The sequence below is a fragment of the Leucopleurus acutus genome (genome assembly GCF_964270905.1).
Source record: "Leucopleurus acutus genome assembly, chromosome: 10".
NCBI lineage: Eukaryota > Metazoa > Chordata > Mammalia > Artiodactyla > Delphinidae > Leucopleurus > Leucopleurus acutus.
The window spans coordinates 24,224,678-24,239,466 of NC_139153.1; the positions used below are offsets into that span (position 1 = coordinate 24,224,678).

General features: G+C 49.2%; 2 protein-coding genes across 2 annotated transcripts in view; one reads left to right on the forward strand and one right to left on the reverse strand.

Moving 5' to 3' along the window:
- LRIG1 (leucine rich repeats and immunoglobulin like domains 1) overlaps positions 1-6,665 on the forward strand; it is a 120,313-nt gene extending 113,648 nt beyond the window's left edge. The window contains exons 14-19 of the mRNA XM_082848820.1: positions 1,171-1,452; positions 2,060-2,479; positions 3,026-3,151; positions 3,788-3,937; positions 4,562-4,843; positions 4,947-6,665. Coding sequence (XP_082704946.1) covers positions 1,171-1,452; positions 2,060-2,479; positions 3,026-3,151; positions 3,788-3,937; positions 4,562-4,843; positions 4,947-5,206 — 1,520 coding nt within the window. The 3' untranslated portion in view covers positions 5,207-6,665. The remainder of the gene's footprint in view (positions 1-1,170; positions 1,453-2,059; positions 2,480-3,025; positions 3,152-3,787; positions 3,938-4,561; positions 4,844-4,946) is intronic.
- An 800-nt stretch (positions 6,666-7,465) lies between these two features.
- The window catches only part of SLC25A26 (solute carrier family 25 member 26), a 143,457-nt gene continuing 136,133 nt past the window's right edge, over positions 7,466-14,789 (reverse strand). The window contains exons 8-10 of the mRNA XM_082849210.1: positions 13,201-13,265; positions 12,095-12,168; positions 7,466-7,924 (exon numbers count right to left, since the gene is read on the reverse strand). Of these exons, the coding sequence (XP_082705336.1) occupies positions 7,807-7,924; positions 12,095-12,168; positions 13,201-13,265 (257 nt within the window). The 3' untranslated portion in view covers positions 7,466-7,806. The remainder of the gene's footprint in view (positions 7,925-12,094; positions 12,169-13,200; positions 13,266-14,789) is intronic.

Below are 14,789 nucleotides of genomic sequence, written 5' to 3' on the forward strand. Positions count from 1 at the left end.
GTAGCCCCAAACCTTGTTTTTTTTGTTTTTTCCATTTATTCTCCTCCTTAATCCAGGATGCCTGGTACCCAGATTCCAAGCATACCCTGATGCTGGGGAAGCTGATGCCCTTTGAGGAGACGGCACAGCCGTGGGGCCAGCCTGGGCGGGGCCAAGTCTGACAGGGCTGCCGGCCTGACAGCAGAATGGCCTGTGGGTGTTGGACAAGGAGTTTTACTCGGCAGCCAGCTTTAGAGCCTGTTGAGATGGCTCCTTCAGGGCTGTTTGTGGTAGTGAGTTTAGGGTAGAAGGAGAGAGAGATAAACAGCTTGGGCAGTTAACCCCTTGCCCCAGTAATCTAACAAGATTTTCTCGATTATTACAGTTAAAAAGTGCCAGAACTGCCCTGGTCTCTCAGCCCTTACAGACCCCCCAAAAAAATCCCACACTTTTTTTTACCACATTGACCGGTTTGTCTTGGCTTATTCTGAAGGAGTCCTCGTTGTTTCTCAAAAGCTCAGGGAACTGTTAAGAGTCCCCACCAAAGCAATCTTGATGGGTACAGTAGTGATGCCCGACATCCGGCTGGATGCTTAGCACTGTGTCAGGGAATATTTGGGATAAATAAGCTGGCGGAATGCTTTCCGCTCGGGTGTATACAGGAATATGGTTCCAGTACCACTGCTCCTAAATGAGTCTTCTTCAAGAGGGAAGAGCCATCCCGTTGCTTTCCCCAGGGTGAAGGCATGTCACCTTCTCTCCGTCGTAGCTCTTGCAGGAGCAGATATTCTTGTTTCCTAGGCTCTCTCCGGGTGATTAAGGCAGGCAAGTATGAGGCCCTGGCATTTATGGGATATCCCTGTACAGACCGATCACGACATGACAGACAGTAGGGAAATGTTTCAGGAAAGCCTTACATTTGAGGGGGTGAGAGCCAGCCTCGGGCGTGTGTCGAGAGAGACTGATGGACTGGCTCCCCACTGCCCTTCCCCGGTAGGAGAAGCTGGGCGGCCCTTGGAAACCTCAGCTCCTCAGCTCCTGATTTACAGGGGGCAGGAGTGGTTCTGGGCAGATGCTGGCGTGAAGGCTGGTGAACTCATTCGCAGTGGTGGGGAAGGTCAGTTTGACAAACTCCTGGCCTCTGCATTCCAGCTTTCTAAAAACTCGACCCTGTGTGCTTCTGTTTTGCAGTGCTGCCATCATTCACCAAAATGCCCCACGACATCGCCATCCGGACTGGCACCATGGCCCGCCTTGAGTGTGCTGCCACTGGCCACCCTAACCCCCAGATTGCCTGGCAGAAGGATGGAGGCACAGACTTCCCTGCTGCTCGTGAGCGACGCATGCATGTCATGCCAGACGACGATGTGTTTTTCATCACTGATGTGAAGATAGATGACATGGGGGTTTATAGCTGTACCGCCCAGAACTCGGCCGGGTCCATTTCAGCGAACGCCACCCTGACTGTCCTAGGTTCGACTATAGATACACACTCTCTTCTCTCTCAGTGTGTGTGTGTGTGTGTGTGTGTGTGTGTGCACGTGCATCTGTGTATGTGAGAGAGGGAGAGATTCTTACTTATCCTAAGTACCTAGAGGCAAGGTTCTCTCAAACTGTTCTGTGAAGCCTAGAGTAGGTGAGTGTGGTAGGCTGTTTCTTTGTGTAAAATTTTAGGCTTCTAAGATTTTCTTAAACAAGTGGTTCCATCTCTTTAAGGAAAATAAGATAGCCAGTGAATTAGCAGAGTGTTTACAGGGCTTAGGTATAAGACACTCTACCTATAGAACTGCCCTCCAATCGGGCAGGATGGATTTGGTCTGGGTCAAGGATAAACTTGGGCCTGTCACAGGGCAGTCTGGGAACCATAGGGGCTTCTGTGGCTGGAGGTTAGTTCATCCCCAGAAGAGTAACGATTTAGTCATTCTGGTAGAAAATCTTCCGAAAAGCTTGCCACTCTGTTAAAAGATCTTAGATGGCATTTCACTGATGTCTTGGATTTTCCTTGGTCCAGGAGACAAGGCAGAGGTATAGCAGCCAAGGCCCACAGAATAACCGTAAGACCTCCACTGACTTCTTGCAGAAACCCCGTCCCTGGCGGTGCCCTTGGAGGACCGCGTGGCATCCGTGGGAGAAACGGTGGCTCTCCAGTGCAAAGCGACTGGAAGCCCTCCCCCTCGCATCACCTGGCTCAAGGGGGACCGGCCCCTGATCCTCACTGAACGGCACCACTTCACCCCCGGCAACCAGCTGCTGGTCGTTCAGAACGTGGTGGTGGAAGATGCGGGCCGGTACACCTGCGAGATGTCCAACGCCCTGGGCACCGAGCGTGCTCACAGCCAGCTGAGCGTCCTGCCCACTCCGGGCTGCAGGAAGGACGGCACCACTGTGGGCATCTTCACCATCGCTGTGGTGTGCAGTATCGTGCTGACGTCCCTGGTCTGGGTGTGCATCATCTATCAGACCAGGAAGAAGAGTGAAGAGTACAGTGTCACTAACACAGGTTAGCTGCTGTGGCGGCGGTGACTCACAGGGAAGGGGAAAAGCAGGGACATTTGTGAAGGAGGCCAGGGCCAGAGGCTTCTTTGAGAATCTCAGGATATTCAGAACTCCTCTAGAACCTTTGGGAACGTGGAGTCACTCGGGACAGCTGAGGCTTTGGTCTCGATGACACCACTCTATCATCTTTCAGGAATTGCACCTTATAATGGGAATACTGTCAAATACACTATGAACTCTGCAGTTTTCTGAGGCATCCTTGGCACTTGCTTTGCTGCCACGTGGTAGACTGTTGCTGTAGTGACCTCACAGGTCCCTTCTTCTCTCAGTTCTGTCTCCCTTCCCATCGCTGTGCTTTGTCTTTTGTGGACTTGGACACCTCTCACACCTGGATGTAGAGTCAGGCTGAGCAGGTCCTGGGAGGGCTTCTCCAGAGCACAGACTCCACAGGGTGTCCCTTGACAGCGGCTGCTGGGTCTCCTGTGTCTGCCTTTGTTGTCACCTCGAAGGATTGGGACCCCTGGTGTTTGACTGTCCTGTCTCCTTGCAGATGAAACCATCGTGCCACCAGATGTTCCGAGCTACCTCTCTTCTCAGGGGACCCTTTCTGACCGACAGGAAACCATGGTCAGGACTGAGGGTGGCCACCAGGCCAATGGGCACATCGAGAGCAACGGTAAGGCCTCAGCCCTCGGTGCAGCTGCAACCCCCGGGGCTGCTGCCAGCTCTGGCCTGGGGCAGCTGCCTGGTATCCCATCAAGCATATGTGGTGACCTGGCAGGCTGGATGACTCAAGCCTTCTCTTGGGGTTTTTTGGACTTGACCTGTGCAAGTTCTGCAAGGTTTTAAAATCTCCGTCCCCAAGGAAGTCACTGTAGTGGGATAGGGTGGGAGAGGGTGGGACTCCTAGTCCGGATAGGGTAGGACTGCCTGAAATAAGAGCAGTGAAGGACGTGCCAGGTACTGAAACCAAGGCACTCGTTGTGCAGGGGAAGCGCCCAGGTCTGCTGTTCCAGTCTCTCAGAGTACAGAGTGCCCACAAGAGTAGGGGAGGCTGAGCCGCCCTTGTTAGGGGCAAGTTTATCCTTGCCAAGAACTCACCATCATGGCTCTGAATGCTGAAAGGCCTGCCTGCCGGGCAGGCAGTATTCGAAAAGGTTCCTTGCTGGACTTCTTGCTTAGCCCAATAACCCAGCACTGGAAAGAACACTTTGAAAAATGTCCCTGTTCTGGTAGCCTTGCCCGTTCTCACGGCTTCCTGTGAAGTGCTGACTAAGCCTGGAGTTTCTAACCGTGTGGGAGTCTGTTGCAGGTGTTTGTCCGAGCGACACAGGCCTCTTTCCAGAGGTGGAAGCTCACGGCATTACGTGCAGGCAGCCCAAGCTCTGCGTCGGATACACGAAGGAGCAGTGGAAAGTGGTGGAGAAGGCCGATAGCACACCTGGTCCACAGAAGATGATGGGTATGAGATGCTTTCGTCAGGAAAAGTATTTTGCTCTTGAAATCAAAATTTGGGTTGACCTACTCATTAAGTGAAAGTGGGGGAGACATAATTGATGTCAGACTGTCTTAGAATTTGGCATTCAAGATATAAACAGGAAGCCCCGGCCTGCCTCTTTTTAAATTCCAGAATAGGATGTCTGTCTCTTAAAAACTAGGGTGTGATAAGCCTGAGCGTGAGTTTTCTAGATTTATAAGTGACTGAAATAAAGGGTTAAGGCCCAAACCAGAGTCCCTTTTCACCAGGGCCGCTGTGAGGCTAAATTTCTAATTGTTCAGAAGACTTCTGACACTAAATGCTGCGTGGTCACGCAAATGGGTTTTCTTTTTGTTCCCTGAGATCAGAGTGTGTGACTTCATGCTCTGATTAAGAAATTAAGCCGAAACGTTTCAACGTGGAAGGGCTCTGTTCTTCATTAATGGCTCGGTGTTTGCCCAAGTCCTTTTCCTGTGAACAGATTTGGCAGGGGGGGTCGATCAAAGCAGGGCTCGGGCCTTACGGCTGCAGAGCTGAGCAGCCTGTCCTCTGCGCGGGACGGAGACTTGCGTGGCGATGGGGCTCATGTGTCTCTGGCTCTGTCTGCAGAGCACGGTGGCCCGGCGGTGTGCGGCGACTGCAGCAGCGACACGCACACTTACTCCGAGGAGCAGGCCTTCTGTCCTCAGCCTGTGCCCAGAGACAGTGCACAGCCAGGAACCCTGAGCGGCCTGGAGCCCAGCCCGAGTGACCACCCGCGCTCTTCACAGCAGCAGAGCAGCGGGGCTGCTGACGGGTCCCGTAGCCGCTGCAGGGGGTCCCTCTACCCCAGTAACCACGACAGAATGCTGGCAGCCTTGAAGAAGCCAGCAGCGCCTCTAGATGGGAAAGGTAACGTGGCACTATCTTCCGAGGCAGCAGCAGGGGGCGAGGAGCGCGGACTCGGCCGGGCCGGAGGGGGGCTGACGTGGCCTCTTCCTTCTCTTCCGTCTAGGGGCCTCCTCTTGGACGATAGCACGGTTGTGTGACCTGGACCCCTCAGACCTGCAGCCTTCGTGTGCGTTAACTCTGGGCAAGCCTGAGCTCACAGAAGCTGCCTCGGGCTTTCCTGATGTGCCCAGCGAAGGCCAGCACTTGCTTCTTTCCAATGGACACCTCCCCCAAGCCTGTGACTCCGGTTCTGAGTCCACACCAGTGACGGGACAGCCGCCCGGGAGACGGAGCGCACCGCTGCTGTTTGCACCCAAAAGCTAGGCTTTGTCTACCTCGGCTCTTGTGGCGTCGGTGTCTACAGGAAGGAGAGGTGGGTGAGGGAGCCTGGCGGCTTCAAGCATCACTGATTTGTACATAGTTTTCACCTCCGTGTGGAGCGTCAGCAGTTTGAAGGACTTGCAGCTGAAGCACAGAAATGCAAGAGGCTATTGTGTACAAAAGGCAGAAAAGTATTTGATACCCTTGTACATAAGAGTTTGCAGAGATGGCATATATATTATATATATCTTTTACAGAGGCTATTTTAATCTTTAGTGCATGGTTAACAGAAAAAAACTGTACAATTTTGACTATTATTTTTCATACCAGGTTGCTGTTTAATTTTGGAGCAGGGGGGATAGTTCTGGTGCCTTAATGCATGGATGGAGCTCCTAGGAGCTACAAACCACATTTGTTCACAGGAGTTTTGGGGGGCATGGGAGGGAGGGAAGCGAAGGTCCTTGGCTTGGTATTGCACTTGGGAGGGCAGACCCCCCCCCCTTGCATGCTTTACCGTCAGAGACTCTGTTGGCATTGGAAGTAACTTCATGTCAGTATTGCTTGTGTGTGGATGGCGTCGCAGCGACCTCCCCGTAGAGCCCAGAGGGGCAGATGTCATGTTCCTCTGCAGTGATGGACTTCTCGTAGGTTTAAGTTCCTTCTCTAACAAGTGGAATGGAATGGAGGTTGTTGATCCACCACAAGCAAACTGGTTCAAACAATTAAGCACTGCCTTTCCTCTTCCTTCTGTGATAAAGGCGAATGTGGTCTTGTCAGTATCCTTCGATGGTCATTTGAGGCTTTTTAATAAGATAGCTAGAGGCTGCTGGTGTTGGTACCTGTGGATTTTTCAATAGCGATGTTTTAGTTCTGCGGATACAATTAATATTACATCGGCCTTGGGGGAGGAAAAACGGAGTCCCTCCTTTTCAGGGCTAGCGAGTCTTTACTGAGGGTGCAGAGCAGGCCTGTCCATTTCCTTCCCTCGCACAGATGGACCCAGGCTTGGACTCTAAGTGATGAGCCCTTGACCTGGGTTCTGGGCATATTTGCACTTTTTTGAGACCTGTTGCTAACCATCTTGTGAGTGCCAATGTGTATTTCAGGAAAAATTACGTTGAAACGAGGTCCTTAAAAATCTCAGAAAGCAAAAGTTCCTTTGGCCAAAAAGCTGAAGGGAGGTACTGACAGAATGGTTACTTACCTATGTTAAATTTCACTGTCAGATGTCATCACTGTTCCAAAAGGTAAGCACATTTAGAATTTTGTTCTCAACAGTTAACTGATTCTCACTTCCACAAAATATGTGAATTTGCTGCTTCTGAGAGGCAATGTGAAAGAGGAAGTATTACTTACTTTTATGTACAAAGTTATTTATTTATAGAAATTTTGGTACAATGTACATTGAAAAGCAACATGTAAAATATTGAAGTGTCTAACAAATGGCATTGAAGTGTCTTTAATAAAGGTTCATTTATAAAATGTTAAGTGTATGGCAGGGTTATTTTTATACCTCCATTAACCAGCATTGCTGCATCCTGTTTAATTCATTCCAGAGATTGCCTTTGTAAGGGAGTCATCCTGCCTGAAGTACGTACCTTCCCCCACCCCACCCCCGAAAAGGGAAAAAACATTTTTAGTCAAAGCAGAATGGTATATATACCCGTTGCTCCAGGGAAAACATGACACCACTAGATTCCTGAGATGGCTTTCCGAATTTTTCTAACACCTGAAGCTTATTAGTTGCGCTCCAAAATGGTGACCTTCCCACTTCATCTCTGATTTCTAGTGTTGAGCTTAAAACTCCAAGCAACAAACCTTAGTGATTAGGAATGACGAACCCACCCCATTTCCAAAGTCGGCCCCAGCCCTTTGCTTTGGGTCTGGAGTGGAGAGGAGCCCCGGTCAGTGACGGCCCTCCTGCCGCGAAGCCCACTGGGCCCACCTAGTCATTGGGCTGCGACTGGTTTCTCTCCCACACACCACATGGGCCGCTGGACACTCCTCTGGAAAAGAATACAATTGTTTTTATAGGTGAAATGTGAGGGTAATTAAGACCAGCAGGCTGGTTACCCAGCAAGGATGCTGGCTGAGCACCTGTATGTAGTTGTTCTTTTTACACCAGGCTGTCAGCCAATGCAGTTGGAGTTAACCCAGGGGAGAAAAGCCTCCCACACCCCCAACTTTCTTCCCGACTCTCCTTCCTTTACTTAACTCTAGCCATTCCTTTAAAATCACAGCCATCTCTGCCTTTGGCTGATTCCACTGTCAGGTGGCAGGAAATGAAAGATCAGATACAGATCAAACGAAGGCTCTGAAAGGGCCTGGACTCAGCGTTGCCACACTTGTTTATTAAGGGGTTCTGAGAAAACTGTTCAAAGTACCGCTGTGGACATCACTTTCTCTCTGAACTCTGGGAACCAGGCCGATGACGTCATCCCGGCCAGCCTGCAGCACGGAAGATGAGTTCTCCATGTCGTAATCTGAGCAGAACTGGACTTGAGCGCCGCGTTTTGTTGTTTAGATGGCCAAACAGCTGCTCACCGGAGGGGAAACAGTTCTCACAGCAGGACCCTTTCTTGAAGGCAGGGGCTGTCTGTGATTCATGGACTCTCTCTGCCAAGTTCCAACAGAAAGCTGCGCGTCTGGTCATAAGCACCAAGAAAGATGAAACCTCCCAGACTGATGGCTGCCATTCGAGGGAAGACACCTGCAAATAATCTTTGGGGGGGGAGGGAGGAGGAAAGTTTTTTTTTTTAATTTTCTGTATGTAAAAAAGGTTAAATTCCAACACCCACAGCTTGCTCCACTCAACACACCACGCTCATTAAACCCCACACAGCACTTAGAATGTGTCTGTCTTCCCTTTCAGAATGGGCACTAAATTACATTCCCGAGCAGACTTGAAGCTGCAGCCCAGCTGCTTGTTGGCTAAGGCGGCTGAATGCAAACAGCTTACTTGTGAGCACCCACAGTTAAGTCCAGCAATTAGTCAAGACACGGTAACTCTGTCCCCACGACAGTTCTGTTAAGACTGTCACACCATTTTTGCTTTCAAGAGATGATGAAATCGACTTTTTTTTATAGAGAAGTCAAAGGGCTGAATCCCAGGGAAGGCTGGAGGGCAGCAACCCGCCACCCTCTCCCCGGAAGCCTGAGGCGGGCCCTGGCTGTTGGGGAAGATTTCCCGACGACTCTGCCGCTCCTCCCAGTGACTCACTCCGTCCCATTTTGTCCTTAGGGACCCACAAAGGTGATGCGGCGCGAGGAGTCGAATCTCCATGGATTCCCGGTTTCCCCTCTAAGAAAGGCGAGTGGGTTCCAGCTGGGAGGGGAGCAGCACCTCATTACAGGTTCCGGCCCCAAGCCCTACAGAGAGCCAGTTACCATCAAAGTTGCAACTTTGGAAGAAGCAAAGAAATGCAAAGTAAAAGAACAATGCTACTGGGGACGTGAAGTGGGCGGTCATTCTTTAAAACCCTCCCAGAGCGATGCACAGGTATTTGTTCAAAGATGGTCATTGTGGTGGTGCTGATAAGAGAAAAACTGCAAAGAGTCTACTCCCTGGTTACACAGATGCTGCTACAGCTGTGCCGCTGAATAAGGCCGTCCATAGGGACCAACACGGAACGTATACAAAATAGGTTCTAAAAGAAGTCAAGTCCCAAAGCTGTATGTGTAATGTGACTGCATGTTGGACAAACACGGCCGAGATGCATCCTCATTTCTCTGGGGAGCAAGGGGTACAGGAGACTTCCCTTGCCTGTGTTTCTGTAGCAATTGAACCTTTTTTACCAAGAGTATCACTTGTGTAAGCAGAGAGCAAAATTACAAAGTCAGAACTAGTGGATTGACCTTAACTAAAAAGACTTAGGGTCGGGTCCAGGGAAGAAAGCTGAAGACATGGAGGTTATGCCGGCAGTAGCCCGTGCAGCCTTGAAAGTCTGGGGAATCTCCATGCTCAGCTAAAGGGAGGCATAGCAAGAAAGGGACAGGAAGGAAACCCCCGTGGCCTAGTTCACAGCCACCTGGCTGGCTCCTTTGTGACGGCCGGGAGAGGCCAGCCTGACTGCCCGGTGTGTAGCCCTCAGGACTTCTGAGGAAAACGGACTCGAGAGTGTTTCTAAGGGGCCCATAGTTTAGTTAGCTAACTAAGGATTTAAATCGTCAAGTAAAATACTGCACGAAATGAGAACCTCTTTTTCTTGTCTACGTGAAAATTCTATAGAAGACCAAAATACACTTGGAAGGAAAAAAGCTGTTCAGCCCAGCATCATGCAAGGTGTTTTTGCATGAGGTGGTCCCTAAATTACTGCTTTGAGGCCACTGTGTCCTTCTTGCCCGGGAAAGAAATTCATCTCCCTGCCCCCATCCTACAAAGAGAAGTGCTGGAAGTGGGGGTCAGCAGGGGCTGAGCTGTGGAAACCACGCTGGCCACAGAACTCTCCCTCCCTGCCTTGTTTCTACAACCAGTGTGTCATTCCTCTCCCCGCTGCTAATGAGCTCAGCTGCTCCACGCGAGGGGCAGATGGAAGCAGTTGATGGATTCACTAGATGACAACTGTCTGTTAACATCATTAGAGTAATTTGTACAGTGAGGGCCCCAACCAAACGCAGACGCGAAGACTGGAACAGAGCAGGGCTGCACTGGAAGGACCACACGAGGAAGAGATGACAAACGTTAGGCGCTCAGCAGAGGGCCGGGCGCCACTTGGGGGGACACAGGGCAGCAGCGGTGAGGACATAAAGGGCACAGGAGAGAAAAACAAAAGGCCAGGTGATGAGCCGAAGAAAGGGAGGAAGGAGCAACGCTGGATAAACAGGCTTCCCATCTGCTTTCGGGCTGTTGGGCTCGGTGAGCGTGCGGTATTTTTATTTCAGAGAAACCCGGTTGCCTGAGGGCACGTCTTCCAAATCGGTGCCAGAACGTGGTCCCTCCCCGTGTGAACCAACACGGGGAGACCCAAGTGTCACCACTTTAATTTACGCCGACGGCTCAGCACCAGCCCGTTGCAGGTGGGGAGGCGGCTTGAATCCTCTGTTAAACCCGGCAGGTGTGTCTCCGGGCCACCAGGAACCCACAGGGGCTCTGCATGGAAAACCGACAGAGAAGGCGGCTGGGGAAGCCTAGGACCACTGCTCAGAAGAGCTGAGCGCGTTTGCAGGAGGCTTTGTTTGTTTGCTTCTCTTTACAGTTCTCTGGTCCAATTACTTGTTGTCTTTTATCACATTAACAGGAAGCTAATGAACGCTGTCATTAGCTGCCTGAAATACTCTGCTAAGGACCACACTGGGCATACTAATGAGAGCCCAAGACTTTAGAAGCTTCTGGAAGATTGGCAAAAATCCAGATTACCTTTTCAGGGCTGACAGCGGGGACAGGAATAGGCCCTCAGCATGGTGATGACACCCTTCCTCTGCCTTTAATTCTGGCACTGCCTGGTTAGATAACACCCAGTAACACCAACACTGGGACAGGAAAGGTTTAGTTTCAATCATCTACTCAAGGAAATTCCTTGTCCACAAGTTTTTGAGGCCACGGTCCTGCCGACTATGCCATCCCCGATATCACCACTTTTTCGAGAAAGGCGGACAGGCTGCGGCTCCACACGGACTCCATAAGGCTAAAGTCAAGGGCCTAGCTGTGACCAGTAGTTGCCACAGACTCTAAGAACTATATCGAAACATATAAGAGTGAAGTTTAGCAGTCTGACTCTATTACCTAGAACATCTACTGCATGCAATACCTCTGTGTGGCCCAGTCACTATGTGAAGCCCTAAGAATCTTTTCCCTGCTACTTCAGAGCTTTTTTTTTTTTTTTCTCTCACACCATTTCACTGTGTAAGGAGGATCCTGTGTCAAAATCAAAGTGCCTCAGCTCTGAGCAACCAGATTCCTACTTACTTATAATCTATTAGCCATAAATCACTGACTCAGGACATACAAACTACCACCCTGCCCTCCAAGGCTCAGTTACTCCTTTCTGGTAAACCCAGCCCCTGTCTCCAAATCCTCTGTCCTTCAGGCAAGCAGCAGCCATTGAGAGCTGGCACATTTATTGAACGTTACCTGTTTTGAATAGAGGATGGGGCTTGTTAACTCCTGCAAAATACCCTTGCATGCGGCCTGACCAACCTGCCCCATGTTCCCCAGACTGTCCACGAGCTGCAATAAAACCTGCCAAATGGACACAAAACTAGAGTCAAATAAATGATCGACACAGCACCGGGACGAGGAGGTGGCACCGCCGTGGCTATGCTGTTTCACACCTGCCCTGTCACTAGGCTCCCTTCAACCGTCCCCTACAGGAGGCTGCCGCTTTGCTCTCTCATCAAATCCCTGGTAGATGATTCCAGAGAGAATCGTGATTTCATCTACCTGTTACAGATCCCAACCTTTAGACAGGTTTACATGCTGTAAAAGCAATGCTGAAATAGCATTTTGAACAGACCTTTGCGGATGACGCAGAGCAGTGAGCTGCAAGGGAGGTGTCAGGCTCTATGCTACGTTAAAAGTGATAACTATTAAGAGTTAAAAGTGCCCCAAACCACAAACGCTTTCTTCTAACAATGCTTTCCTCGTCACTTGCGTCCTGCCTTACACAACTGGACGCCGGCTTTCTCAGTGATGCAATCCAGAACCTGGCAGAGGCCACAGAGGTGGATGCCATCTAACACTGAGATGGGAATCACCCACTACGACACTGCGTCAACTCGACTGTGCAATATCATCTCACGTAAGCAACATCAAACGTAACGTTTTGTACGATAAAAGTAAATGATACCCCAACCAGGGCAAGCAAAAGGAAGGGTGGGTGTTCTCCCGATGCTGGGCTAAAGGAGAAGGAGGGTGGACGGCGACGGCGGCGGGGCCTCCCTTCCCAGCCTTACCCCGACAGCCCCCGTGTCCGCCAGACACCATGCAGGGCAGAGAGGACGTTCCCACTTGCAGGGCTGGAGCCGGCCTGCATGGAAAGACAAAAGAGAAGCCATCACCTCACGGAACTCCCCAACCAACTTGCAGCGGGCTCTAGATACCCTCAGATGCACGGCTCCCCACCACCCTCCTGTAGGACACAGTTCCAGATAGACTGGGGGGTCTCCCGGGAATCAGGACCTCTGGATCTCACTAGATGAGAAGTCCTCACACTTGAACCCACAAGCAAGCACTGAGTTGGCCCATTTCCCACCAGAAGTAGCTTGTCTAGGTTCCTTCTCTCACTGTCAGCCTATGAGCAGAGCTTAACCCAGATAATTCACATACTACTATTGAACAGGAAAGATACTGAAAGCAGTATTAACTCATCTGAGGAGGATGGGGAATAATCAGTGTGAATGGTAATGATTATGAAACTTATCTAAGTGGCTAATGAACACACTTAATCAAGAATACTGTGTTCAATTTAAAACAGGCTTTGCCCTATCAAGCTACGTACTACGAGTCTGCCCTTATTTGTTCCACGTTTCCACAAGGGTATGACTTTTTAGGTTTCATTGTTTTGGTCCAGGTATATGTATGCCTTTCCCTGTAGCCTCGGTCCAGGGTTTTAAAAACAATTTTACTTAACGACCTTTTTTAACAATTCTGAAAAATGGCCTAAGTCATCTGGTGAAGGCTTCACTCTTATAAGTTCAGAGCCTCATGCTTGCTGCATGGCATGAAGCAGGCCAACGCTCTGAGCCTCGGGTCTGTCCCCAGTAAAAACAGATTCTCTGAAAATCATATCACCAGGCAGAGGCCCTACCGGCCCTCCCTGTTCACATAATACAGGTGAAAATGACTGCAAGAAGGTAAAATGCTACCCAGACATCAGTCACAGCGATTCCTGTGGATACTGCTTTGTCCAAAGGCAGTTTCATTAGTGAAACTATAGGCAGCAGAAGGCTGCTAACCATAGGTGTTACGCCACTTTTGTTCACTTTATAAACATGTAAGCCCTAAGTGCTAACAGATACAAGCATCTGTTGTGTCTACATTACATTATTTTACCGCTTACCTTTGCCAACATGATTCTGGTTTTTGCCACGTCCAGAGGCGTGGTGACTGCAGCTGCAAATCCACCTGTGCATATAAAAATACCCAACACACGAGTGAGGTCCTGTTTACTGCATTACACGGTATTTTCTCATTTTTATTTTGTAATTAATTTCTCATAACTCTGCCAGAAATAACTGCTTTATCGTTACGTCCACCTGATTGATTCAAGAATAGGAAGCACACATGCAAAATCTTTACCCACACACTCCCCTGCTTTGTAGTGATGTCTGACTGCATATAGAAGAGGTGACGGGATAATGTTTTATACCTGCAAGTTAAAAAACAAGGCCCCACAATGTAGCTTGCTCTTTTGTGAAGCAGCAGACAAACCTGTGTACACGGGGGTGTGTCGTGGTCAGACTCCCACTCGGAGAGGCATGCTGTGCCCCATGAGTCTCAGGGGGTCCATGCCTTCCATGGGCCCATCTTCTCTAACCTGACTCCAAAATGCTGCTGTCGTTTCTGCTCTGAGGCAAAACCGGCAAACAGACACGGCTATCAGTGTGGGAATTTTTCATATAAGTGGTTGGCTTCTTACGGTTAAAAGAGTATAAATGTTTCTGTATTTGCAGGCTTCTGATCAACAGGCCAGTGAGAGTAACAAGATTTCTAAACTCGCTTCCATATCTTGTTAGAGTCAGTTTTGATTCAAGCCTGCATTCTTCCTTACCTGCTTCTTTCCTAACTTTTCTCTCCTGTCCTCTTTATATAAATGCCATGAGTGCCAAACTGATTTTTTTTAAATCCACATATTTTAAACGGGTCCATATCTACAGACAGAGGAACTGGAGGACTACTTTTTTAACAGAAATCACAGTATATGGTACCATTATTTTATTTAATACGATACAAAGATATATCGTAAACCCCAAAAGGCCCAAAGGAGATAGAAATAATGAGCCCAAAAGGGCTTTCTAAAGATTCAGCTTCCGTGAGCCAGGGTGAAATCAGCAGTTTTCTAAGAGCTCAACAGAACATGTGTGTGAAGGATGCTTCAGAAATAGCACACCTCTCCCTCTAAGTTTTGCGGCGTGTGGACAAGGAGGTCATTTGATCTCTGCCCAATATCTTTCTAAAATATGTTGCTGAAATAAGATCATTAAACTGAACCTCCTCCATTGGGTAACATTTATTATGATGCTGACTTCTTGAGAGATGTACCCAGAATGACACCAATCTTAGGACTAACGAGTAAAAACCATAAACATGTATATTGGAGTCCCTTTTATTTTAGCCACCTTTGAGGTATGAATATGTGAAACACTTTCCTCCCAATTCAAAAGTTGTCTGAAATTCAGAGACCTCCTAAACTGCAAGTATTTTAAAATTTTGTGGACCCAGTCCTGAAATACTACTCTTACTTTTTTTTAAACCACTTACTCTGCCATAAAGGAGGTGGGACTCAAAAGTCATGTGTACCTTGGCTCCAAAAGTAATGCTGTTTCACTACATGATGACTTTGATATATGAATAAGACAAATCCAAATGTATCCACTTGTTAAAATCCAGAAGTGCATACACGATTTTTCTACTTGAAAATCTTTACAA